This window comes from Rattus norvegicus, chromosome X (assembly GCF_036323735.1).
Source record: "Rattus norvegicus strain BN/NHsdMcwi chromosome X, GRCr8, whole genome shotgun sequence".
Lineage (NCBI taxonomy): Eukaryota > Metazoa > Chordata > Mammalia > Rodentia > Muridae > Rattus > Rattus norvegicus.
The window spans coordinates 44,007,659-44,032,783 of NC_086039.1; the positions used below are offsets into that span (position 1 = coordinate 44,007,659).

Genomic DNA, 25,125 nt, shown 5'->3' on the forward strand with positions numbered 1-25,125 from the left:
TGGCCAAGACTACACAAAGAGACCCTGTCTCAAAATCCAAACAAGATTCAAACCCACACCTTTCTTTAGTCATGAAAACGGTGACATCACTACATCTCAATGAACTGCCTGTGGAAAATTACAAGAGGGGAAAGGAAAATTATGCCTCCAGACCACACTTTGGGAATGGCTGCTCTTATCTTTCTGTCATACCCTAAAGTTGGGCTTCCTGAGTTTGCTTTTCTCAATGTCGGGGTCACAGAGGCAATCCACATTTTCTATTTATGAAGGTTACTAGGGGACAAGCTGGCATTCAAATGCTTCCGGGAAGGGTCCGCAAGGCGCCGCTAGAGAACTCGAGGCTAAACAAGGCAGCAGCGCACATCGCCCTAACCCGCCCTCCAGGTTTGCGTCATGGTGTCACGAGAAAGCCCAGAAGAGGGCGGTGTCTGGAACAGAGGGCGGTGCTTCCTCAGGCTTGCATCTTTACTGGTCGAGATCTCTATGTCTCTTAGTCCGGGGAGGAGCTTCTGCATACTTAAAAGGCACTGTCTTGCCACTGTAGCTGCGCAGCTCCCCAGAGTAAGTCTGCCAGTTTTCTGTCTTCTACTGAGGTTCGCCGGGTCATGGTGCCAGCCTGACTGAGAAGAGGACGCTCCCGGGAAACGAATGAGGAACCACCTCCTCCTGCTGTTCAAGTACAGGGGCCTGGTGCGCAAAGGGAAGAAAAGCAAAAGACGAAAATGGCTAAATTTAAGATCCGTCCAGCCACTGCCTCTGACTGCAGTGACATCCTGCGACTGATCAAGGTAGGGAAAAGTCCGAGATCTCCCTAGGGCAGAGGATAGGGGAGGCTCCGTTTCCCGGGGAAATCCTCATCTTCAGTTTTGAGACGCTGCCAGACCAGTAAATTCCCCTTTCTTGGCCTGCTAACCCCAGCCCGGGTCAGACTCAGCAGTGCGGCGCCAGGCAGAACTCAGTCACCGCTCGACCCCGCCTGCCCCATTTCCCCTCCTGTGAGCTGGCCAGGTTGGCCAGGAGTTTCATTGTCCTTTCTTTTATATGTGTCGTCCCCAGGAACTGGCTAAATATGAATACATGGAAGATCAAGTAGTTTTAACTGAGAAAGGTAACAAAGGCGTGGCGGGGGAGAAGGGAGGGGGGACAAGGTATCTGTTTCCCCGCATCTCCAAAGGTCAACTCAACACAGTTTCTGCCTCCCCCATCTTACAGATCTCTTAGAGGATGGTTTTGGAGAGCACCCCTTCTACCACTGCCTGGTTGCAGAAGTGCCTAAAGAGCACTGGACCCCTGAAGGTAACCCCTTCTCCCTGTCCAGAAGCCAGAGAGAACTAATGCTGTATCAAAACCATAGAGCCTACTTTGCAGAACCCGTGACTACATGGGCAGAGGTTACTGAGGAGCTGGCTGGAAATAACAGCCAGCCAGTATGCAAATGACTGAGGGAAAAAATGTATGTAGTGTACTTTATAATAGGGCGGGTTACAAGAGCTGTTTGCGCAAGTATCAGAGTGCTGTAGAAACCCGGAAAAATTAGGTATAATGTCATTTGTTGTAATTCCGTTTCATAAAATGGTTTTTGTTTGACCCTAACCTAACCTCTTTTTTGTAATTGTGTTAAATCACATTTTTTTCTTTAATTTGTCCCAATCTTCAGGTTACAGTCTCTAGCTTCGCCATGTACATGGCCCTTCTGTGTACATGGATGGGCGGGGAGGTAACTAAAAGATCCTTTACACAATAAAGTAGATGATCATGATAAATGAGGTAAGGTCCTATTATCACACACTTAAAACACGGTAGATCAGAAATTTATATTCGCTTCCTGTCTGTCTGCAAAGAAATAGAAAATGCCTAGAAAGTTTAATTTGCAACCATTGCCTTTAATTTGAAATCTTTGCCTCCATTTGGAATTGAATTGACACTCCTTATGAGGGAGTCTGTTTTTAATTATTTTTATTTTTATTTATGTATTTACTTTTTTTGCTGGCCCTTGTTGACTGGTCAGAAGACGGCTAAAAGGGGAAGTTGTGGGTGGGTGCTTTCTTGAGTCTTCTGGTGTCTGTTCCTTAGGCTAGAAGATAATCAGAACACATGAGGCATGAGATAAGATTTAGAAGTATGTGGGTGTTAGGTAACACCTGTTTCTGGTTACTGCTATTTCTCCTGCCTTAAAGATTGGGGGAAGTAAATTGAAAATTCATACGTGGGAGGGCAAGTTCTGAAAGTAAACATTGTACTTTTGGCCTGGTATTCTGACCTTAAGGAAGCAAGCGTTGGTGAACTAAAAGTATTTCCTCTTCTAAACTGCTGTGTAAACCCAACTTTTGCCAAGCCAACATACCAGCATGTCATTAGGATGTGAATAATATGTGTGTTTAGTTTAAGTCTGTGGCCCTTTTGCTCTGGCACGTAATGAAAATGTTCTCATTTCCTGAGTGTGAGTTCAGCAGACTGGAGACTAGCCAGTCAACAGGTGTAGCCTAGCTTTAGCTATCTCTAATGTGTGCTTTTTGCAAGTACATGTCTGAGACCAGAGAGATCATTCATCGTTCATCTGGACTGTACTAACATAAACATAAGGAGGCAGTCCAGTTCCTGGCTACTTGTTGCAGTGGTGAATGCATATCTATTTTCTTAAAAATCTACAATAGGCTTCTGATTCTGCCGATACAGCTTGAATGGGTTGTTTTTCTTCTTGCATCTCATGGGATCCTCTTATTACAGGACACAGCATTGTTGGTTTTGCCATGTACTATTTTACCTATGACCCATGGATTGGCAAGTTACTGTATCTTGAAGACTTCTTTGTGATGAGTGATTACCGAGGTACAGTTGACTTTGGGGATTAGAGGAAAAGAGGAATCAGAGCCCTATGGCCTTAAAATGACTAAGTTGACTTGTATTTCTTTCTTTTAGGCTTTGGTATAGGATCAGAAATTTTGAAGAATCTAAGCCAGGTATGTTCACCAGCTTTTCACTGCATAGCCTAGTATTCCTTATGAGCCTTGGCTGGCCTCAAGCTTGTCTTCACCTACCGTGCTGGGATTAGAGCTGGGACCAGATATCCTAGATTTGGGCTTCTGAATTTGTAAGAGTTATTGGGCTATTGTAATTAATGAATCAAATTTGGGTCTTGGCAAGAGGGTGAAATGTTACTGGGCTTATGTTCTCTCTTGCTTGTACTAGGTTGCTATGAAGTGTCGCTGCAGCAGTATGCACTTCTTGGTAGCAGAGTGGAATGAACCATCTATCAACTTCTACAAAAGAAGAGGTGCTTCGGATCTGTCCAGTGAAGAGGGATGGAGACTATTCAAGATTGACAAAGAATACTTGCTAAAAATGGCAGCAGAGGAGTGAGGTGTGCCGGTATAGACAATGACCACCTCCATTGTGCTTTAGAATAAATTCTCAACTTCCCTTGCTTTCTATCTCGTTTGTAGTGAAATAATAGAGTGAGCATCCATTCCAAAGCTTTATTACCAGTGGCGTTGTTGCATGTTTGAAATTCGGTCTGTTTAAAATGGCAGTCATGTATGTGGTTTGGAGGCAGAATTCTTGAACATCTTTTGATGAAGAACAAGGTGGTATCATCTTTATATATGAAAAACAAAACTTCATTCTTGTGAGTCATTTAAATGTGTACAATGTACACACTGGTACTTAGAGTTTCTGTTTTGATTCTTTTTTAAAAAAATAAACTACTCTTTGATTTGAATATTCAGTGTGAGCATTTTTACTAGTTCTGTCTTCCTCATTACTTTTACAACAAAAATAATATGTAAAATAAAAATACCTATCCAACAGTTCTCAGGTGCAGGTAAACATGAATAGGAGAGGTTGCCTGGTGTTTGGAGTACCCCAGGTTTCATCCATAGCACCAAAGGGTTCGGGGATGACTTGGGAAGGAAGGAATGAAACTGGTACATACAATGAATAAGTCAATTGTGCAAGTAAAATGTGAAGGTCGGTTTATGAAACACTAACAATCAGGAAAAACATCATGTCCCCAATGACCTCATCCCACACAAAATATCCCTTGAAGTAAAACTAAGTGGGTCATTCTGCTAATCAAGAGGAAGCAAAACTCTTGGTTTTTAACAAGATTGCAACTTTAAAAAGTGACAAACAAGCAACTTTGTCACGAGCAAATCCAGTGACTTCACATGTATCTGGTGAGATACTGTTTTAAACTAATGTCCTTCTATAGGACACAATACTAGTCTTTCAACTAGAAATACATAAGCAAATACTTTTCTCAGGAACTGAAAATGAGCCTTTAAATGCGAAGGGAAAAGACAATTTTCTTAGATCTATGAACTTTAATTACTCATTACATTGACCTATATTCCCAAACCCACTAATTTGTATGATCATAAAAATGATAGTGGTTAAGAATTTCTGAAAACTAGTGTCCAAGATTAGTGTTTTCGAAAGCAGTTCTAGGATACCTACACAATAGCAGGAAGTATTGAACCCTTCCAGTTAAACAGCTTTGGTTCTGTGTTCCTTTGGCTCAGTTTCTGCTACACAGTTCTAGATAAGAAGGCAGCTAGATAGAAAAGTGTGAATATGCATTTCTTTTGAGCTTTGGGTGTTTTTGGTGGCTCAATTTGTCATGAAAATAGGCATACAGAGTTAGATCTCAATCAGGGTCCTGCTCAGATGGCAAGTAATGGGATTGCTGGCAAAAATCAAAGACTAACAGAACACAAAGAGCCTTGTGAAGAAGGAAGACATTTTGAAGGTTGTGTTCTGGAAACTGGGCCTCTTAGAGGAAAACAAGTGCTGCTTACTGTGGCTAGATGAATAAATTAACCCAGGGAGTAACAATCTAACCTTCTGTGTTCACACCTTAAAGACACAGTGTTGCAAAAACAGAAGCAGTTGTGAAATTTTGGTTCAGAAATTTAGAGGAGTCCCTTAAAAGTAAAAATCTAGACACTCAGACCCCACACCAGCCCACTTAATATTCAACTCAATTACACTGATATCTCTTTACAAGCAGCTATAGAACCAAGCATATTAATGCACACCTGGAGAGGCTGAGGCAAGGGCTCAGGTTTGAGACGAGTCTGGCCTACACAAGGAAACTCTTCTCAAAAGGAAATAAAACATTTAAAACGAAAATACCAAAAAACACTTTGGCAAAGAGCACATGCCTGTAGTCTCAAGTGCTTGACAGGCTGAGGCAGGAGGACCATTTTACTTTCATGAGTTTCAAACCAACCTTGGCGGTACAGGGAACACTATCTCAAAACAAACAGACAGACAAACAAACAAAAATTTATTTGGGACAGGTGGTTGTGCAAGCCTTTAATCCTAGTACTTGGGGTCAATTGGATGTCTGAGATCAAGAACAGCATGGCCAAGAGAGTGAGTTTCAGGACAGCCAGGACTACACAGAGAAACCCTGTCTCAAAAAAACAACTCCTTGCAGAAAAAAAAAAAAAAAAAAGAAAGAAACTTATATTTGTAAGACTTAAAGTCATTGTGTGGATTTAAAAAAAAAGCTTAGGAGAAAATAATCTGCAAAGAAACAGCAAACAATTATAAGCCTAAAATAAAAGAAAAAAATGAGTCTGTGTAAACAATTCCTGTAAAGATAACTTTTACACTGGGCCTAATACTCATGACTCACTGGAGAGACTGAGACAGGAGTTCAAAGCCAGCTTGGGCTGCAATGTGAGTCCCTTTGTTTAAAAAGAAAAAAACAAAAACCTTAACATGAATATAGTGATGCATACTTGTGTCTGAGCCTACTTCCTTTTCTTAGCACAATGTAAATATTCTTCCCAATATCGTTGATGTGGTGCTAAGGGCTCTCCACATTTTTTGCTTCTTTTTATTTGTTATTTTATTTAGATTTCAAATATTTTCTCCCTCCCAGTTTCTGCAAACCCCATATCCCTTTCTCCCTCCTCCTCCCCCTCCCCCCTCCTTCTAAGAGAATGCTCCCCCTCCCACCTTACTGCCCTGCCATTCCCCTACACTGGGAAAGGAACCTTCTTAGGACCAAGGGCTTCTCCTCCCATTAATGGCGTCAGATAAGGCAATCCTCTGCTACATATGCAGCTGGATCTATGGGTCCCTCCATGTGTACTCTTGGAATGGTGGTTTAGTCCCTGGGAGCTCTGGTTGGTTGGTATTGTTGTTCTTAATGGGTTGCAAACCCCTTCGGCTCCTTTAATCCTTTCTCTAACTCCTCATTGGGGACCCCGTTCTCAGTTCAATGGTTGGCTGCAAGCATCCACCTCTGTATTTGTCAGGCTCTGGCAGAGTCTCTTAGGAGACAGCTATATCAGACTTCTGTCCGTATGTACTTCTTCCTTTTTTTTTTTTTTTTTTTTTGGTTCTTTTTTCGGAGCTGGGGACCCAACCCAGGGCCTTGCGCTTCCTAGGTAAGCGCTCTACCACTGAGCTAAATCCCCAGCCCCCCCCCCATGTACTTCTTTGCATCAGCAATATTGTCTGGGTTTGGTGACTATATGTATGTGAGCTGGATCCCCAGGTGGGCCAGGCTCTGACTGGCCATTCCTTCCATCTCAGTTGATCTGGTTGTTTCAATATTATCAGATCTCTAGCTATTGGCTCAGAGATTGGGATATGATATAACACTTAATAGAGATGACTGTCACAGCTAAAACAAATAATAATTTTGAATTTCTGAATTTGGATTCTCGCAAATCAGACTCTGACAAAGTTATATATAGGTATATATATGTACATGATAAGTTTTTCATTTGTAAGATAATGTCTATAACATGAAAATTATGTATTGTATAATGATTTAGTAGAATTTATCTACATACAATCTGGATCTGACGACTATTTTTGGATAAATATTTCATTCCCTTTTTAATTGATTCAATGGATTTGGCTGTAATAAATTTGATTACATTATTTACAAGCCTCTACGATTTGGAATTTTATTTATATTTTAGTCAATTATGTTAATAAAATATAAGCTTTGTCTATTTTTGTCACGAATCGCCTAGCAGTTGCTTTGGTTAATATGATAGGGCAGTACAAGTAAAGGATTGACTTCTATTTTTTTTCTTATCGTGTCAAGCCAGGAGAGGAAGAGAGGAAGAGAGAGAGAGAGAGAGAGAGAGAGAGAGAGAGAGAGAGAGAGAGAGGAAGAGGAAGAGTGGAAGAAGGATTGACTTCTTTTAAAAGAAACATTTCTTTTACAGATATACCTTTAGATTGTTTTTTCTTTGCACTGCCTTTGGCCAGTATTTCTGTCATGGTTGTTTCAAATAGCAGTTCCTGAAACTCTGTCTTTTCAAAAGCAAGAACTTATTAAAGTGCAATCTCTTCATATTTGAATTTCAGCTCAAACTAATAGAATTTTTGGCATCTTTTGAGAAAAATTATGGGATTCTTTACATAAGAATATGTAACAGACTATAAAGAAAAACAAAAAATGACTGGGTTAATTGATCTTTTTATTCAGAAAAATGTTTGGTTACCTTTTTGGCAACCTTTTTGGAAATCCAGCAGTGAACAAAATAGACAGACTCCTCATTATCATCAAGCATAATTTTTTATTGAGATAATGGACAAAATGGAAAATAATGTTAACCTATAACATGCTCCTAATGTTAAAATTATATTTAAGAATTTGAATACAAGCCACAGACAAATAAGGGATTATCCTCTCTTGGGGATCATCAGTTATTTTATGGGTAACATAATGTAATAAATTGTTTTTGAATTTTACCAAATATATATGTAAGGACAAAATTTACACCCTGGATGTGAAGTTCATCTAATGCTTATCAAAACAATGGCCTCCTTTTTTTCCTTTTTCTTTTTCTTTTTTTTTTTTTCCGGAGCTGAGGACCGAACACAGAGCCTTGCACTTGCTAGGCAAGCGCTCTACCACTTAGCTAAATCCCCAACCCCTTTGTTTTCTTTAGATCTGGTTGTGTTGTTCATTGTAAGGAGCACTCTGGTATACGAATTGCTGAACTAAGTGGAAAATGGAAGGTAACTACCTGGGCTTTTTGGTTACTTGGCTAATGAGTTGTGAAAATGAGAGATTTTGAACTAGTGGATTTCTTGGGATAACTTTTTTTTTTACTTCCAGTACTCAATATTTCTATATCAAAGGTGTTAATCAATAGAAATATAATTAGGAAGATGCTGCTCAAGACATTCGACACTGTAGATATAAATATGGTGTTTTTGAGGCTTCTTTTTGATATTCTTTACTAATCATAAGTAAATTACATGGAAGGAGTTACCTGGTATGGGATAATGCCAGGCTATAAGATAAATATAGAAAGACAGACTTGAATATTTAACACGGACATGTAAAAATTTCTGAATATGCAGTGAATACTGAATCTATTCACAATAACTTTAGAATTATTTAGGTATATGTTATTCAGTACATATGCAATTAATTATAGGATATAATAAAATACTGTAAAATTCAAACGATAGGATATAATAAAACATATACATATGCATATGCTGTAGGATAAGTGGCAATTTTATAAGCTATTTTGTAGATAGCAAATGATATCACAGAATAATTTTAAAACCAGAAATAACAGCTTTTCCTTCCTAGTGGCTAATATACTACTAATATGACTAATAATATTACTAAACATTTAAAAAGTAAAAATGGAATGGAGACAGATGATACTAGTGTAGTTAACAGATATAAAAGTTTAAAATACATTTTAGAGTAGATAGATTTGATGGTGAATCACAGAGATCTGAAATAGACTGCTCTGAATATACTCACCTTATTATGTGGTTCTTCTCATGGGTAACATGCACTGATATAAGTTTTGGCACTATATTTTATTTTTGGGAGACATTCATGCTTTTTTGGATTTTTATGGAATATTTTTCTTTAATTCACATTTCAAATGTTATTCCCTTTCCCGGTTTCCTGGACATAAGCTCCCTATCCCATCTCCCTCCCCTTCTTCTGTAAGGGTGTTCCTTTCCCCATCCAGGTCCCCTTCCCACCCCACCCCGACCTTCCCCTACACTGGGGGTACAACCTTTGCAGAACCAAGGGTTTCTCCTTCTATTGGTGCCCAACAAGGCCATCCTCTGCTCCATGTGCAGCTGGAGCCATGGGTCTGTCCATGTGTAGTCTTTGGGTAGTGGCTTGGTCCCTGGGATCTCTGGTTGGTAGAGTCTGGCTAGTTGATACTGTTGTCCTTCCTATGGGCTTGCAAATGCCTTGATACAGGGACTCTCTATACAATCATGGCTTGTCTTGACCTTGTGATTATCCCCTTGTCTCAGTTTCCTAAATAGTAGGATTGAAATTTGCTGCCCCCCCACACTTGGTTCATACATTATTATTGTATTTAATTGTCACAAATATCCTCTTTGTTAGGTATTATTAATTCCTCTTTTGTCATTTGAGACAATATCCTCCTTGTCAACTTTTAGAAGTTGGTTCTTTCCACACTATGGGTCCCAGGAGCTGAGCGCAGGTCACCTAATTTGATGGCTCCTGTGTCATTGTCCCTAATTTACTGATGTTTTAATGTGTATTTTAAAGTGAAGCTATAGCTGAGACTCACCAATCTGGATAATCACCTTGAGCCTGGATCCAACTTATAATGGACATGTAACCATTTTAGCTCATCTTCATGTTGACCATCTCAGGACTACAAAGTTTAACAGGAAGCTGTCTCCAAGAAAAGAACAAGTGAATCATAACACACTTTGTGAAGGAGAACCTTCACAAGCATTTTTGAGAAGGATACTTGGGAAAGTTGAGACATCCCAATTCTCCAAAGGGCAGAGAACCCACAGAACACCTCTCTCTAGGCAGTCAGTACTTGCTCCTTGATAAACCAAAACTTTCTTTCATCAAAATATCTTCCCTCTGTTTGAATGAATGTTTGTTCACTTGAATTTTATGCACTCAGTAGTTCTGTTCATATTTAACATGTAATTGTACATTGGTTTAGGAACTGGAACAATGGCCCATCAGTTTGGTAGCTTTTTCAGAGGACTGGAATTCAATATCCACATTGGGTGGTTCACAACCACCTGCTATCAAATCAAATTTTGGGGGTTCTAACATCTTCTTTTGATTTTCTTGGACACCTGCACACACAAAGCACACCTCCCACCCACAGACACAAAATGTATATTGGTTGTTTTTAACTGGTCTGGAGTGGTAAATATAAAATGCTCACATCTACTTGTATGTTTATAGTCACATAATAAAAATAATTCTAATTGTTACTGAGGGTTTGTGGGAATCACAGTTCCTTTAAAGGGACTCATGTAACTCCTGTTTGAGAAATAGCATTATAAGTAAGCATTTTTGCAAACTATCTGCTCTAATAGTTTAGGAAAAAGATCAGGAGGTCAGAGAGGTAGTTCAATGGTCAAATGTATGTTTGTGATGCAAGGGACCCCAGTTTTTGATTTTAGCAAAACAGGAAAGGGAAAAAGTAAGATTTTATCAAATTTAGGTTTAGCTTTTGTGTGCATGTGTGTTTGTGTGTGTTCAAGAATAGTTGATTGGTGACATTTTTCTAGCCAGAGGCTAATGAGGATTGACATCTCTTTCTGAGTTGCTAGAGGGCTTGGTGACTATCAACATGTGAGCAAATGATGCATTAGAGAGTTGCAAAATGATGATATCTTATTTCAGGCATTCCTCATCGTGTGTGTGTGTGTGTGTGTGTGTGTGTGTGTGTGTGTGCGTGCGCGCGCTTACACTCCGAGGTACAGCTTACTCAAAACAAATGCTTACTTCTTTCCTTTCATTAACTAATTTTCAAAAGAATGACTGCATTCCCCAGCATCTTCCATTATACATTTTTCTCTTTCATAGTCTTACAGTGTTTCATGTTTTAGTTAATGGTTATTATTTTCTTATCTAAGCTTAGATTTCGCTAAACACTCAATGAAAGCTTCTTCAAGTTGGTTCCAGAATCCATTGGAAGTGACCTCAGAAGTCTTTGCGAACTTCCTGCTGTTAAGTTGTCCCATTCTCAAGGAGTACATTTCCTTCCTCAGAACTGACATCAATGACTTGCTCATTTCAAGTTTCAGAGGTTCCCAAGGGAAAATAATGTTTATTGAAAGCAGGTGGTGTTCACAGCTCTCTGTTTTGATAATGTCAGAGGCACAGCAGGGAGATCCTTTTAAATGGAGGCTATGAGTGGGGATATTCACTCCAGAATTGCTGAGGGAGGGTTCCATCAACAGCTCTGCCTTTCACTTGGTACTCAATTGCTTTGTTTTATACAGCAATTCAAGAACAAAATAGTTTCAAAACAGCTAAATTGGCCAGCATATGGACATATGCCTACGATGCTCTGGAAGCTACAGTAAGAAGATCTATAGTTAAAGGCCAGCCAAGGTTACATGGAAAGACACTATTGCAACAAACTAGCAAACAAAATACAGAAGAGAATAAGTAAAAACAGTGGTATCATCAGAAACAAATGTAAAATGCAGCTAAATGATTGCATAACAACAGTATTTTTTTGCTGGCAGACAGACATATTCCAGAAGCACTTTGGGTCTGGTGAATATTTGACTTTGAGTCAAATAAATTTAAATTAGATACTGGCTCTTTGTGGCAATAAAAATAAACTTCATGAACTGGCGAGATGGCTCCAGGTGTTAAACACTTGCCACTCCCCCTTTTCCTTTGAGAGGATGGACCCCCTCTTTGGGTAGGCACCCACCCTGACTCTGCAGGATTAGGCACATCCTCTCCCACTGAGGCCCGACAAGTCAACTCTGTTGGGGAAGGGATTACCACAGTCAGGCTATATCTTTGGGGGCAGCCTCTGCTCCAGTTGTTGGGAGGGCCACATGGAGTCTGAGTTGCATGTCTGTTACATATGTGCAGGGGCCTCAGTCCAGCCCGTGTATGCTCTTTGCTTGGTAGTTTTGTCTCTGAGAGCTCACAGGGGTCCAGGTTAGTTGACTCTGTTGGTTTTTCTGTGGAGGTCCTAATCCCTTCGGGGCCTTCAATCCTTCCCCCAGCTCTTCCATAAGAATCCCTGACCACCATCCAATGTGTGACTATAGGCATCTGCATCTTTCAGTCAGTCGCTAGTTAGAGCTTCTCAGAGTACAGATATGCTAGGCTCCTGTCTGCAAGCGTAACAGAGTATCATCGATAATGTCAGGGATTGATTTGTGCTTGCCCATGAGATGGGATTCAAGTTGGATCAGTTACTGTCCTTATTCCTCCACTAGGAGTCCTGTCTGGCTACAGGAGGTAGCCTCTTTGGGTTCCATGTCCCCACTGTTAGGCATCTCAGCTAAAGTCACCTGCAATGACTCTCCCTATCCCAGGTTTCTGGGACTTTCTAGAGATTTCCCCTACTCCCCAATCCCTAATCCCTGGCAACTGCAGATTTCCAGTCATTCTCCTGGCCTTCTCGGTCTCTCTCCTGTCTCTCACCACGAATGATCTTGTCCCCTGTTCCCCTCCCCCTCTGCATCCCCTCTCCCACCCAGTTCCCTCCCTTCCCCATCTGCCTTTTCTATTTTATTCCCCCTTCTAAGTGAGATTCAAACATTTTTGTTTGGGTCTTCTTTCCTTTTTAGCTTCTTTGTCTTTGTGGTGTGTTGTGGGTATCCTGTTGTCCTTACTCATTTCCCATTCTATCTTGCCCACTTCCTCTTCCTGCTTCTTTCTTGTTAATGCCCTTCTTTTCTGAAAATAGTCCCCAATTTTAGATTTGCTTTAGAACTACATGTGAACAAAAATGTTTACCTCACCAGACTGTAAGTATTCTAGAAAGCAGGGACCATGTTCCATAATCTTTGTTTTCTCGGTGCCTCAATCTATGCAAAGGACTGAATGTTCATTTCATAAACATCTATTCAGTGCATGGGATAAAGAAATCTGTTTTACAAGGAAACAGAGATAGAAATCAGATTTAATATTACTCATTAGATACCCATTTTGATATTCATTAGACAAATTCTCCCCTCCCTCCCTCCCTCCTTCCTTCCATTATGTCTGTCTGTCTGTCTGTCTGTCTGTCTCATTTCATATCCCAGGTTGGATATGAACTTACTGTGAAGTCCAGGCCTGTGGCAATCCTGTTTTAACTTCTCAAGTGTTAGGATTCTAGGTGTGTATTACCATCCTTGAAGGAAATCTAAAAATTGTAGGATACTTATACATCTCAAATGTTATATGTGTATTATGTCATTTAATCTTCTCTCTGTATAAAGAAGGTAGAGCATAGAGAAGTAGAATTTATATTTTATGAAAACAGAAGCAGGAGGAGCTGAAGATTGCTCGGTGGTTAAGAAACTTGCTGTTTTTCCAGAGTACCGATGTTTGTTTCCCAGTACCCACATGACAGCTCACAACTCTTCATTTTCCAGTTTTGGAGATTTCCATCACTATTCTGGTTTATGAGTGTAGTGCATGCATGTGGTATAGATATGCATACAGGGTAAACACTCAGCCACATAAAATAACAATATACATAAAGAAAGTTCAACAGCGTTAGCCACCAGGAAATGAAAATTAAACCTATTTTGATATTTTATTTTACATTCGTCAGAAGAGGCAAGACCACAAAGCAAATGACAGCACATGATGGTGAACAGGCATGGAAAGGAGAACAGTTACTCATTACTGGTGGGAATACAAACTTGTATAGCCATTATGAAAATAAATGTAATTTTTCCTTAAGAACATGGGACTTGATATACCTCAAGATCCAGCTATATCACTCTTGATCATAGACCCAAAGGGCCCTACACCCTACTCCAGAGATATCTGCTCACCTATGCTCACTGCTGCTCTATTTTTAATAAATAGAAATTGGACAAAGCCTAAATGTCCATCGGTGGAAGAATGGATAATGAAAATATGGTATATTTATACAATGGAAATATTACTCAGCTGTTAAAATTGAATTATGAAATTCATAGGTAAATGGATGGAGTTAGGAATAAAGACCCCAGGGAGGTAAATCAGACTCCAAAAGACAAATATTATAAGTTTTCTCTTAAATGTGGTTGCTAGCTTTTAAGCCTTCCATATGTATGTTACAGTCTGAAAAACCACAAAAGTTAGTTACTGGATAGTTTTGTGTGTCAACTCTGATATAAGCTAGAGATATCAGAGAGGAAGGAGCCTCAGTTAAGGAAATGCCTCCATGGAATCCATCTGTAAGGCATTTTCTCAATTAAGGGAGGGACCATTGTGGATGGTGCCCTCTCTAGGGTAGTGGTCCTGGTTTCTATAGGAAAGCAGGCTGAGCAAGCAAAGGGGTGCAAGTTAATCGGCACCCTTCCATGGCCTCTGCATGCCAAGTTCCTGCCTCCAGGTTCCAGCCCTGCTTGAGTTTCTTACTTCCTTTGATCATGGACAGCAATGTGGAAGTGTAAGCAGAATAAACCCTTTCCTCCCCAACTTGCTTCTTGGTCATGGTGTTTCATCACAGCAATAGAAACTCTAACTAAAACACTTAGGTATAAAGTAAGGGACTAGTGGAAGAGGGGAGGATCTCCCAAGAAAAGGGAAATAGAACATATCGTTATGGAACAACAAAGGGGAAATGTAAACGTAAATGTAAATGTAAATACTAGTTATTAATATGACCCAGCTAGCTCTCCTTCAATAATCAAGGCAGAGACCTGTGTATTTTAAAAATCAATTCTAGCACAATTACTGTGGGATTACCTCTAATCTATATTTTTTATTGGATATTTATTATTTACATTTCAAATGTTATTCCCTTTCCAGGTTTCCCATCCATAAGCCTCCTCTCCCATCCCTCCCCTTCTTCTATAAGGGTGTTCCCCCTTCTCAACCACCCACCCCTTCCTGCCTTCCTGCCTTGACATTCCCCTACACTGGGGGGATCCAGCCTTGGCAGGACGAAGGGCTTTTCCTCCCATTGTTGCCCAACAAGACCATCCTCTGCTACACATGCAGCTGGAGTCATGGGTCTGTCCATGTATAGTCTAGTGGTAGTGGTCTAGTCCCTGGGAACTCTGGATGGTTGGCATTGTTGTTCTTGTGGGGTTGCAAGCCCCTTCATCTCCTTCAATCCTTTCTCTAATTCCACAGGGACCCACTCTCAGTTCCATGGTCTGCTGCTAACATTTGCTTCTGTATTTGTCATGCTCTGGCTGAACCTCTCAGGAGACAGTTATATCAGGCTCCTGTCAGCATGCACTTCTTGGCTTCATCAATATTGTCTAGGTTTGGTGGCCATATACATATGGGCTGGATCCCCAGGTGGGGCAGGCTCTAAATGGCCTTTCCTTCAGTCTCTGCTCCAAACTTTGCCTCCACATCCCCTCTTATGAGATGTAATTTTAAATCTAATTCTGTTTTTTCCAGTGTGTCTGGATATCCAGTATTTGCTTTGGTGGGAGAACTGGGCTCTGATGAGGTCAAGTAACCTTGGTTTCTGTTGCTTAGGTTCCTGCACTTGTCTCTCACCATCAGGTTGTCTCTGATGTTAGCTTATCTTGCTGTCTCTGACAGTGGCTTGGCCATCCTGTACGCCTGTGTGTCAGCACTCCTGTAGACCTGTTTTCTTTCAGCTGGATATGGGAACAGAGAGCTGCCCCTATGTTTGTGTGACCTGAAGCCTCCAGGTGGGTTGCTTGGTGCAGCAGAGTTGGTCTTACCTCTGCTCTTAGGAGTGTCAGAGTTCCAGGCTACGGGCCTGCAGCTCTTGACACAGGCAGAAAACAGCAGATTCCTGCCGCTGATTGCTCCTAGTTTCCTGTATCCAGTGGGCAATAGGCAGGTTCCTCTTGTGCCATCAATGTGAGCAGAAGTGGTGGTCTCCCCATAAATCTCAGGATTGTCCACACTTTTGAGAGTCCAGCTCTCTCTCCCACAGGATTTGGGTACAGAGCTATGGGAGCAGTCTAGTTCCAGGTGCAGGCAGAAACCAGAAGTGTCCTGTCCCAGACTGCCCCTAGGTTTGTGTGATCTGAGGCCTCCAGGCCAGTTGCTTGGAGTAGAAGCATTGGTCTTACCTCTGCTCTCAGGTGTGGTGACTGGCTTTTGACTCTCTGTGCAGCTGTATATTTCTATTTGTTAAATTGTCTACTTTGAGCTGCATTACCCAAATACTTGCTATTTGAATCTATCCCTGGATACTTCTATTGCATCAGCATGTTCTCAGGGTCCATTTCATAGAAGCACATGCTCCTGGTCCATCACATAGAGACTTCCTATTCTCTCTGTCCTTCTCTTCCTTCATACTCTCTTCCTTTTCTTCTTCTTCTTCTTCTTCTTCTTCTTCTTCTTCTTCTTCTTCTTCTTCTTCTTCTTCTTCCTCTTCCTCTTCCTCTTCCTCTTCCTCTTCCTCTTCCTCTTCCTCTTCCTCTCCTCCTCCTCTTCTTCTTCTCTCTTCTCCATCCTCCTCCTCTTCTCCTTCCTCCTAGTGGTCCCTACCTGTGATTCTCTAGCCTCCACTTCTTCTATGCTGAAGCCATGTTTATTTAACCAATAATTTTAAATTGGGAAGCAAAGTTTATAAAGCATCACCTTGTGTACTTGAGGGCAATCAGATCTTGAGGGCTGGTATTTAGCATTTGAATACACAGCAGCACCAGACTAACTCCCAACAGAGAAAGGAGAATAGAATTAAGTAGGAAAGGAAATAGAAGAGAAGTGACAATGTAGGAAATGTGGGGAGGGACAACTAACACTAAAGGTATTTTGAAAAACCTATATGGAAACCTAGTACTGTAGAAGTTTCCTAAAGTACAGACATATGTGAAAAGAATCTAAATAGATTCATCAAATACAAGGGGAGTTAATGCTGCAACTAACATCTTATGCTACCAAGTAAAACCTGGAATGGGTCACATGCTGTTTGTTTAGTTGTTGCCTAAAGTAGCCACATGGAGCCCCCCCCCATCCCCACCCCAAATCACAGGTCCTTGCTAAAGCTATTCAGCATACTTCACAACCTGACTATAATGCCCTATTGCTGAGAAGAACACTGTTATCAAACATGGTGGAGTCAAGCTAATACCCAACTAGAAACTTCACCAATACTGACTGACACTCATGGTACTACAAACTACTCTCTGTGCTACAGGAGGAGAAAGAAAATCATCAGTAGTTACCAGCTATAATCTCTGTGATCTACAAAAGTGGCCTGCCTACAAGATATTCTGGATCAACAGTGGCACAAATGTTATGAGAGCAACTAACTACTTTGGAGATAAGGCTCACTCCATGAGATGGAACCCATACCTGATACTGCTCAAGGCAACAGCAACCTGGGACTAGAGAGATCATGGTCCTAGGGGAAAACAAAATACTCTTACTCTGCTAAAGAACATGGCAATAATTGATATCTAGTGATATACTAGATCTATACATGTAGATCATTGGTTCACTCAGCCATCATGAAAGAATTTTCTTCTTGCAATAGATGTGCACTAACATGGAGATCCAGAACTGGACAATACATATAGAAACTGAGAGATTTTGCAGCCCTTAATCCTAAATGGGATGTCTTCATCAAAGACCTCCTATAAGGCTCAGAAATCTATGTGAAAGATGAGATGGAAATGATTGTAAGAACCAGAGGTGATGTATGACTCCAAAGGAAACAGTATCTTCCAGAGACAAGAGGACTGATGCACATATAAACTCACAGAGAAAGTGATAGTATACACAAAGGCTTCACAGATTCAAGTCACACAGAATACCAGCACTAGAATGAAGGAAATAGACACAGACTCCCACCCTTAACCAAGAAGCTATCAGCAATTGATACCCACTGTGTAAGGAAAAATCAGTATTCTCCAATGCAGTCTTTCCAGGTATATTAACCACTCTTCCTGGAAGTTCCCAAGTCCACGAAGCACCAACACAAACTCAATGGTACTTTTGTAGACTATTTTTTGTCTCATTTTCACTTTGTTTTTGTATCTTTTGTCTTTTGCTTATTGATTTAAATTTTCAATTTTGTGGCATTTTATGAGATTTTTTACGCATGTATTTCATGATTTTATCTTTTTTTTTTTAATGAGAGAGAACATAAAGTTGGGTGGATATGGAGATGGGAATGATCTGGGAGGAATTTGAGGATTGGGAAACATGAATAAAATATGGGAGGAAGTTTATTTTCAGTAAAACAAGCTAAAATTAATAAATAAGACCTCAGATCAACAACAATAAAAAAGAAGGTGGCAGGAATTCATACACACCTCAGGAACCAATTTATCCACAGTGTCCTTCTGTCACATAATACAGCTAGTACTTTAGAGCTGACACATTTTCTTCAAAAACGTTTGCTTATGTGTCATGAGGTTGGAGGCACTGGGAGGGAAGTGGGCCCCCTATCTCCCAATTTGTTGACTCTGCAAGAATGTTTTAGTTTTCTGCAAAAGACTAGATACAGGGCCATGAAAGAAAACCATCCTATTTTGTGTTCATGTTCTTGAATTATATTTGAGTGCTGATATTAGACACAAAATTTTGTTTTATTTTCTTTTTTGTTTTGTTTTTTTTCCTAAATGATCCAAAAACAAATTAAGAACCTCTCTCCAAGGAGTTACAAAGCTAAAATCATTTTCCAGTTTCTCTGGCTTCAAGACTGAATCTCAGCCATGTTCCAACCCTAATAATCATCCAAACGGCTGTCAGTGAGATGGTTATGTACACTGGCAGTCCTGAGGCAATCTTGAGCAATGTTGTTATAGCATTATGTTATAATTATACCATGCCTTGTTTCCTGCACATCTCACAAATGCTTACCCACCACCAGTGTGATGTTAGCTGACTATCACTTTGAACAAGCTTGGACAAAAGAAATAATAGTGGTAACTTCTGAGAGAATATACAGTTGAAGTTTGAGAATACTCTTCCACCAGTTAAATATCTTGTTACAGGCCAGTTACATCAGGGTGCTTTTGCATCTGTTCCTTCTAGAATTATGTCACTTACTTCTTATGTTTCAACCTGAAGACACATGATCTGGGTGTGTAGCTCACTAGTAAAGTCTTGTGCCAAATCCTGGGTTCAATCCACTGTAAGAAGACAAAAGAGACTTTGAACTGCTGGCGAAAATTTTTACAGCCCCTACCTCCTAGGCAGGCATCTAAATCCCACACCAGCTGCCAGGAGAGTGAAATTGCTCAACCGTGTAGGGCATGTTCTCCTTCTCCCTCTCCTCATCTACCTCTCCCCTTCTTCCTCTCCCCCTCTCCACTCTTCTCTGTTTCATCTCCTTTTTCCATTAGGGTGGGAGAGGGGTAGGCTATGCCTGTGTCATGGACCTGTGGTCTTAGCCAGACCAAATGGAATGCTGTGGGAATGTTCCCACTGGAATGTGGGGAAGTGGGGAAGAGAAAGCCATGGAAGGAACAATCTTGGTAGTGGTGCTTTCCCTTGCAGGCTGTGTTTCCAAGCAGGTTTTCATTAACATCCTGCTGAAACTTGCTAAACAAGTTTTGCAGACCATGTTACTGTGATGGTATTTTTCTGGGTGTATAAGGATCCACGATTCACTGAAGAATGTTACCCCAGACTCAAATCATATGTAAACACAAAGAGTGTTTTATTCTGCAGAAGTCCATCGTGCTGGGGTCTCCCACTACCAAGATAAAGAGACAACTAAGTGAGCTTGAAGGCCTGATTTAAAACACATTAGGGGAATTCTGTGGTAGGTGACCTTTATCTTACTCCTTATCTTACTCTGTCTCTAGGGACATTCTATTACCTGGGCATGGGGGATGGAAACCATTGCTGAAAAAGTAGCTGAGGAAGTCTGGAAACTGTTGCTGACCCATTGTCCTTGCCTCAGGCCAGGGGTGGGGCAGCTTCTGAGGCTTGGACTTGCCTGGATTGCCCAGGTCTTGGAAACAGAGATTTAGGCCTAGTCTCCTGAACTGCTAATTTGAAGCTTTTCATGGAATCAGCCTATCCATCCCTCTCAGGGGTATTTTCCGACGTTTGAATATCATGAAGTTTATTATTCTTTTTAACTGCAGTTCAGTAGGAAAACACAGTCAAGGTACCTTTTTAAATGTAGGGATTTCCTGCCACTGACTTGTGAGAAAGAATATCTTACTAAGATTCAGACTAATAGAGTGGAAACAAGATTTTTAAATTGGCATTTATGTTTAGCAAGGAAACAACAATTTTTTTAAAAAAGTATCTTAATTTTAATGAAATATCCACAGTCTTTTGGTCCAGAGAATAATGCCTTGAGACTTACCTATTAAAACAAGCCTTTTGGTTTCATATGCTCCAACTTGTATAGGACAGATTCAGAACAGCTTGTTTCTTTAGACAATTCTATTAAGGGTGGCCTTTGAGAGCTTAGTTTTTGATGAGCTCCATATGACATGTCTGGAATAATAACCATTGAATACTATTTGTTCTATCTTCTGTAAAGGGAACACTGAGAGAAAGTAGGGCTGGAGTGTGGGTTTTCCTTATGTATCATGTGTATCACATATGACTTCCCTATATATAAAAACAAAGAAAAGCTAGCAGAATAAAACCATAACAAATTTGCAATTGAACTTTGGGTTTTGTTGTTATTTTCTTTTGTTTTGCATTTTTAGACAGTATCAAGTAGCCAAAACTGGCCTTAAACTTCTCATCCTTCTTCTACATCTCAGATATTGGGGATAAACTGTTTAAAATGAACTTTTGCATGCAAAGAGCTTGAGAACTGAAGACCCGAAGATGATCTGAGGAAAACTACCCCTTTCTCTCTCTCTCTCTCTCTCTCTCTCTCTCTCTCTCTCTCTCTCTCTCTCTCTGTCTTTATCTCTTTCTCTCTGAGATATAATTTAGCCTAGGCAGGTCTTAAACATATAATCCTCCTGCTTTGTACTACTCCTATTGCAGTGCAAGGGTTTATAGGCAAGTACCACCACACAAGGCTCATGTTTATACTTAAATTAGATGAAGCACAGACAATGACATAGACCTACAGCTGAACAAAAGGTAATGGTAAATATTCTCATATAGGGAACCCTAACAAGTACTGTCTATTCAGATTTTTCATGGCCTTTTTGTGTAGTATTCTTTCCTCCTGGGCAGAGTAGGATTCCCTTCTAGAATAGTGATATTTTGTCTGTCTGTATGTATGTCTGTCTGTATGTCTGTATGCATGTATGTATTTTTGAGGCAGAGTCTCACTGAGTATTCCTGGTTGTCGTGGAACTTGCTTTGTAGATTAAACTGACCTCAAACTCAGAGACCTGTCTTCCTCTGCCTCCCAAATGCTGGGATTAAAGGCAAACACCAACACACCTAGCTTTACATTCATTTGGCTTTTGAGGTGGTGGGGTGTTGACTGGGTTAGGATTAAGGCCCAGCCTGTATGTGGAGAACAGAGAAAAACTTGTGAGTCCTTTCCTTCTATCATATAAATTAGAGGCATCAACCTTGAGTTTTCAGGTTTACTAGTAAGCTCCCTTATACAATGAGTCATCTCACTAGCTCTAGAATGAAGATTTTATGGCTGAGTGGTAGACAAGGTTGTGCCAGAGAATGTCTTTATGGCCAGCCTACCACAGAGAAGCAGGGAATTCAGAGTAATGTGTCTAGGTGTTATGGCTGGCTTTGAGGGAGAAGTATAGGCATGTATTTTTCCACAACCTACTTAAATAAGGGTTTAACCTCACCTCTAGTCCACCATCCACCAGAGGTATTGAGAAAGAAAGGTTATAAGACCATGGGGAAGTGGCGCTGTTTAGAAATATTTTTTGAGGTGATTCCAATCTTTGCTATTCTCAGTTTAGTCCACTAACAGACACTGTACACAAATAAGCAAGGGCAGTTCAATCCAGAAGAAACCTCAAAGCTCTCTAATCGGCCAGAGTTTGTGGAAGTGGCAAGAAGACACAGGAATCTCACAAGAACTTCTTTGGTGAGTTTCCTCTATGAATTCACTACAAGCAAAGTAGTCAGCAACACAATGTAAGGTGAATCCATCACTTGTGTGCATGTCATCAGTGATGACTAGTGAGGCAGAGCAAAGCAAACCAATGCTTGAGCTCCTAATATCTGTGGGGGTCATATTTATATTCTTTATAAACGCATGTGTCTGTTATAGCAAAACATCCTCTTACCTGTGTCTGCTTCAGCAAAACCTTCTTTCACCTGTCTGCCCCAACAAAACATCATTATAACGTGTGTCTCCCAAGAAACCAGAAATTTCCACTTTAAAGAAGTGTTTTCATTTCTGTACTTCACTTTGGGGAGGAGAGATTCTAGTTTCTATGTCCTGCCTTAGAAGGAAAGGGGACCAGGAGAAAGAAGGTCAAGAAGTCACTAAGAGACTGTTTTTGAGGCTCTTCTGAGGTTTTAGTTCTCAATTTACATCTCATCATCACACTTCTTTCATTGTACCTTCTTATTGAACTTTTTCCTGTACAGCCATCCGATTGCCTGTGAAACTTCCAGATTAACATCTATTCTGCTAGCTGAGGAGCTCCATGAAGTCTAGGATCTTGTCAGTTTTAGGGTAGGTGAGGTGGCTCAGCATACAGAGGCACTTGCTACAAAGCCCAGTGACTTGGGTTCCAGCCCAAAGACTTGGAAGGAAAGAATCACTACATGCTGGTGGTGTATAGACACACACAGAGAGACAAAAACACCAATATAAAGTTTTTTAAAAATAAATAACATTTAGGCAAGATTTATTTATAAATTCTTTTGAAAATATCAGTTTTAGGTCACATATTTTTCTAGTTCTAACTATTTTCCTGCAAATTTTATGTCATTTTCTAAAGTGAAAAAAAATCTTTAAAATTTTTTAAAGAATTATTTCCTTTTAGTATATTCTTCTCATATATTGTACCTGACTACAGTATCCCCTTCCCCTCAGTCTCTCCCTGTCACCTCCCCTTTCCTCTCAGATCTGCTCCCTTTACCTCCCCTCAGAAAAGAGCAGACTTTCCAAGGACACCAACCAAATATGACATTACAAGCTACAATAAGACCAAGCACATATTCTCACACCAAGGCTGGACAAAGTAATCCAGTAGAAGTAAAAGTGTCCTAAAGACAGGAAAAAGAGTCAGAGACAACTCCTGCTCCCACTGTTAAGAATCCTACAAGAACATCAAGCTATACAACCATAACATATATGGAGAGAACCTAGATCTGACCCATACAGGGTCCCTGATCTCTGTGAGCATACTTTCATCCAGGTCAGTTGATTCTGTGGTCCTTGTTCTTGAGATGTCCTCTGGATCCTCCATTCCTTCCTCCCGCTCTTGCACAGGACTTCCTGAACTCCACCTAATTTTTGGCTGTGGGAATCTGCATGCTTCCCATTATTTACTTGATGAAGTCTCTCTGATGACAGTTATGATAGGCTCTGGTCCCAACATATCCTGCAGGCATGACAAACTGTAGGTCAAAGGTTTTGTGCTTGGATTGGTGTCCAAATCCCTCTATTGGAGACCTTGCCTGGTTACAGAAGATGATGGCCAGGTCAGGCTCTGTATCCATTTTACTAGAAATCTTTGCTAGGGTTACTGTCATGGAGTTTCTACTGCACTAGGTCTCTCTACCTCACCCATGAAATGCAACCCAAATTTTAGTCATTTCTCCCAGAATTTTCTCTCTCATACCCCCAACATGATTCCTCCTATTTCCCATCTTATCCACTCCCATTCCAGCAATAACTTTATTTCCCCTTCCTGGAGATAGCCTTGTGTATACGCTTAAACCCTCCTTCTTACTTAGCCTGTATGGATCTGTGGATTATAGCATGATTCTCTTTACTTCATAGCTAATATCCACTTGTAAGTGAATACATGCCATGTTTGTCTTTCGGAGTCTTGGATACCTTTCTCAGGATGATTTTTTTCTAGTTCTATCCATTTTTCTGCTAATTTCATGATGTCATTGTTTTTAACAGTTGAGTAATACTCCATTGTATAAATGTGTCATTGTTTTATCCATTCTTTGGTTGAGGAATGTCTAGGTCATTTCTAGTTTCTGGCTATTATGAATAAAGCTTCTACAAACAGAATTGAATTAAGTTCTATTTATTTATTTTTATGCATGTTTTTTGCATGTTTATAGGTATACCATGTGCATGGCTGGCACAGGTAGAAGGCAGAAGAAGGTGTGTAATCTCCTGAAACTGGAGTTACAAGCCTTCATGTGGGTGCTGGAACAGAAGCTGGGTTGTCTGGACAGGAACAAGTAATCTTAACCACGGATCCATCTTTCCAGTCTCCTAAGTCCACCATTTTTTGGTGAGCTGAAAGAAAGCTAACATTTTGTACAACTTTTAAAAACTTGGTTTGATTTGGTTGATTGTTTATGCTTGTTATTTGTATTTTGGGATATCAGGGATAGAACCTGACTACTGACTATGCCCTCAACCCCCAAATGAATTTTACATTATTTATTTGTTCATTTGTACCAAATCTCATATAGTTCAGGCTGGCCTTTACTTCACTATATAGCCAAAACTGTGCTTGCACTACTGATTCTCTTGCTTCAGCCTCCTATGTACTGGAATTAGATGCATACAATACTGTGCCAGCTCACAAAGGGAATTTTAAATAGCCAAATCTTTGTGAGAGTACATACAGTTAAGGCATATCTGAGAAAAATATGAATGTAATTGAAATAATACAGTCATTGCATTAATGCCGAACTCCCATTTAGTGGTTAGGCATATTCAGTGATGAAGTTACTTTCTATTTTAGCTCAAAGCATTACTTCAAAGTTCAATTTATTAGGAGATTCAATGGACTTAAAAGTTGAAAGCTGTCTGTGTTGTTTGTTACCTCTCACTCAGTTGTGCCCTTAGTTTTGCCCACTAGAAATGGAGGATACTTTCACCGACTGAGCAGGCTTTTGATGACTCAAAGATATTCAGTCCTTCAATGACTGTTCATTAAATATAATTTACTTTGAAGAACTCCATTCCCTGTACTTAATTAACCCCTTTCCCCTGGCTCTTAGCTTCTTTTTTTTCTTTTCTTTTTAAAAACAGGTTTCACTATGTAGCCCAGGCTGACCTAGAACTCGTGATCTTCCTATCTCTGCCTCCTGATTGCTAGAGTTACAAGTGAGTGCCACCATGCCCAGCTTAATTCTCAGTTTAATGTTACTTCCTGGACCTCCAATGAATCCTTCCCATTTACCCTTCCTTTCCTTGCTTTTTAATG

The 25,125-nt window shown here is 40.3% G+C and overlaps 1 protein-coding gene across 2 annotated transcripts; it reads left to right on the forward strand.

Moving 5' to 3' along the window:
- The first annotated feature begins 430 nt into the window (after positions 1 to 430).
- On the forward strand, positions 431 to 3,718 carry Sat1 (spermidine/spermine N1-acetyl transferase 1). Of its 2 annotated transcripts, NM_001007667.3 has the most exons (6): positions 431 to 788; positions 1,057 to 1,108; positions 1,213 to 1,296; positions 2,728 to 2,829; positions 2,920 to 2,960; positions 3,190 to 3,714. In NM_001007667.3, exons 1-6 carry the CDS (start codon positions 723 to 725, stop codon positions 3,358 to 3,360), a joined length of 516 nt encoding a protein of 171 aa, NP_001007668.1. In that variant the 5' UTR covers positions 431 to 722; the 3' UTR covers positions 3,361 to 3,714. The 2 variants fall into 2 exon arrangements, with proteins under 2 accessions (NP_001007668.1, XP_038955574.1); XM_039099646.2 differs by lacking the exons at positions 431 to 788; positions 1,057 to 1,108; positions 1,213 to 1,296 and adding an exon at positions 1,445 to 1,767 and having other exon boundaries at positions 3,190 to 3,718.
- The last annotated feature ends 21,407 nt before the right edge of the window (positions 3,719 to 25,125 follow it).

What these genes read in the sequence shown, in the direction of transcription:
- Sat1 (NM_001007667.3), top strand. Translation starts at nt 723, where the DNA reads ATGGCTAAATTTAAGATCCGTCCAGCCACTGCCTCTGACTGCAGTGAC. An exon ending in AGTAGTTTTAACTGAGAAAG is followed by an intron (nt 1,109 to 1,212) that starts GTAACAAAGGCG and finishes CCCATCTTACAG; the next exon opens with ATCTCTTAGAGGATGGTTTT. An exon ending in TGTGATGAGTGATTACCGAG is followed by an intron (nt 2,830 to 2,919) that starts GTACAGTTGACT and finishes TCTTTCTTTTAG; the next exon opens with GCTTTGGTATAGGATCAGAA.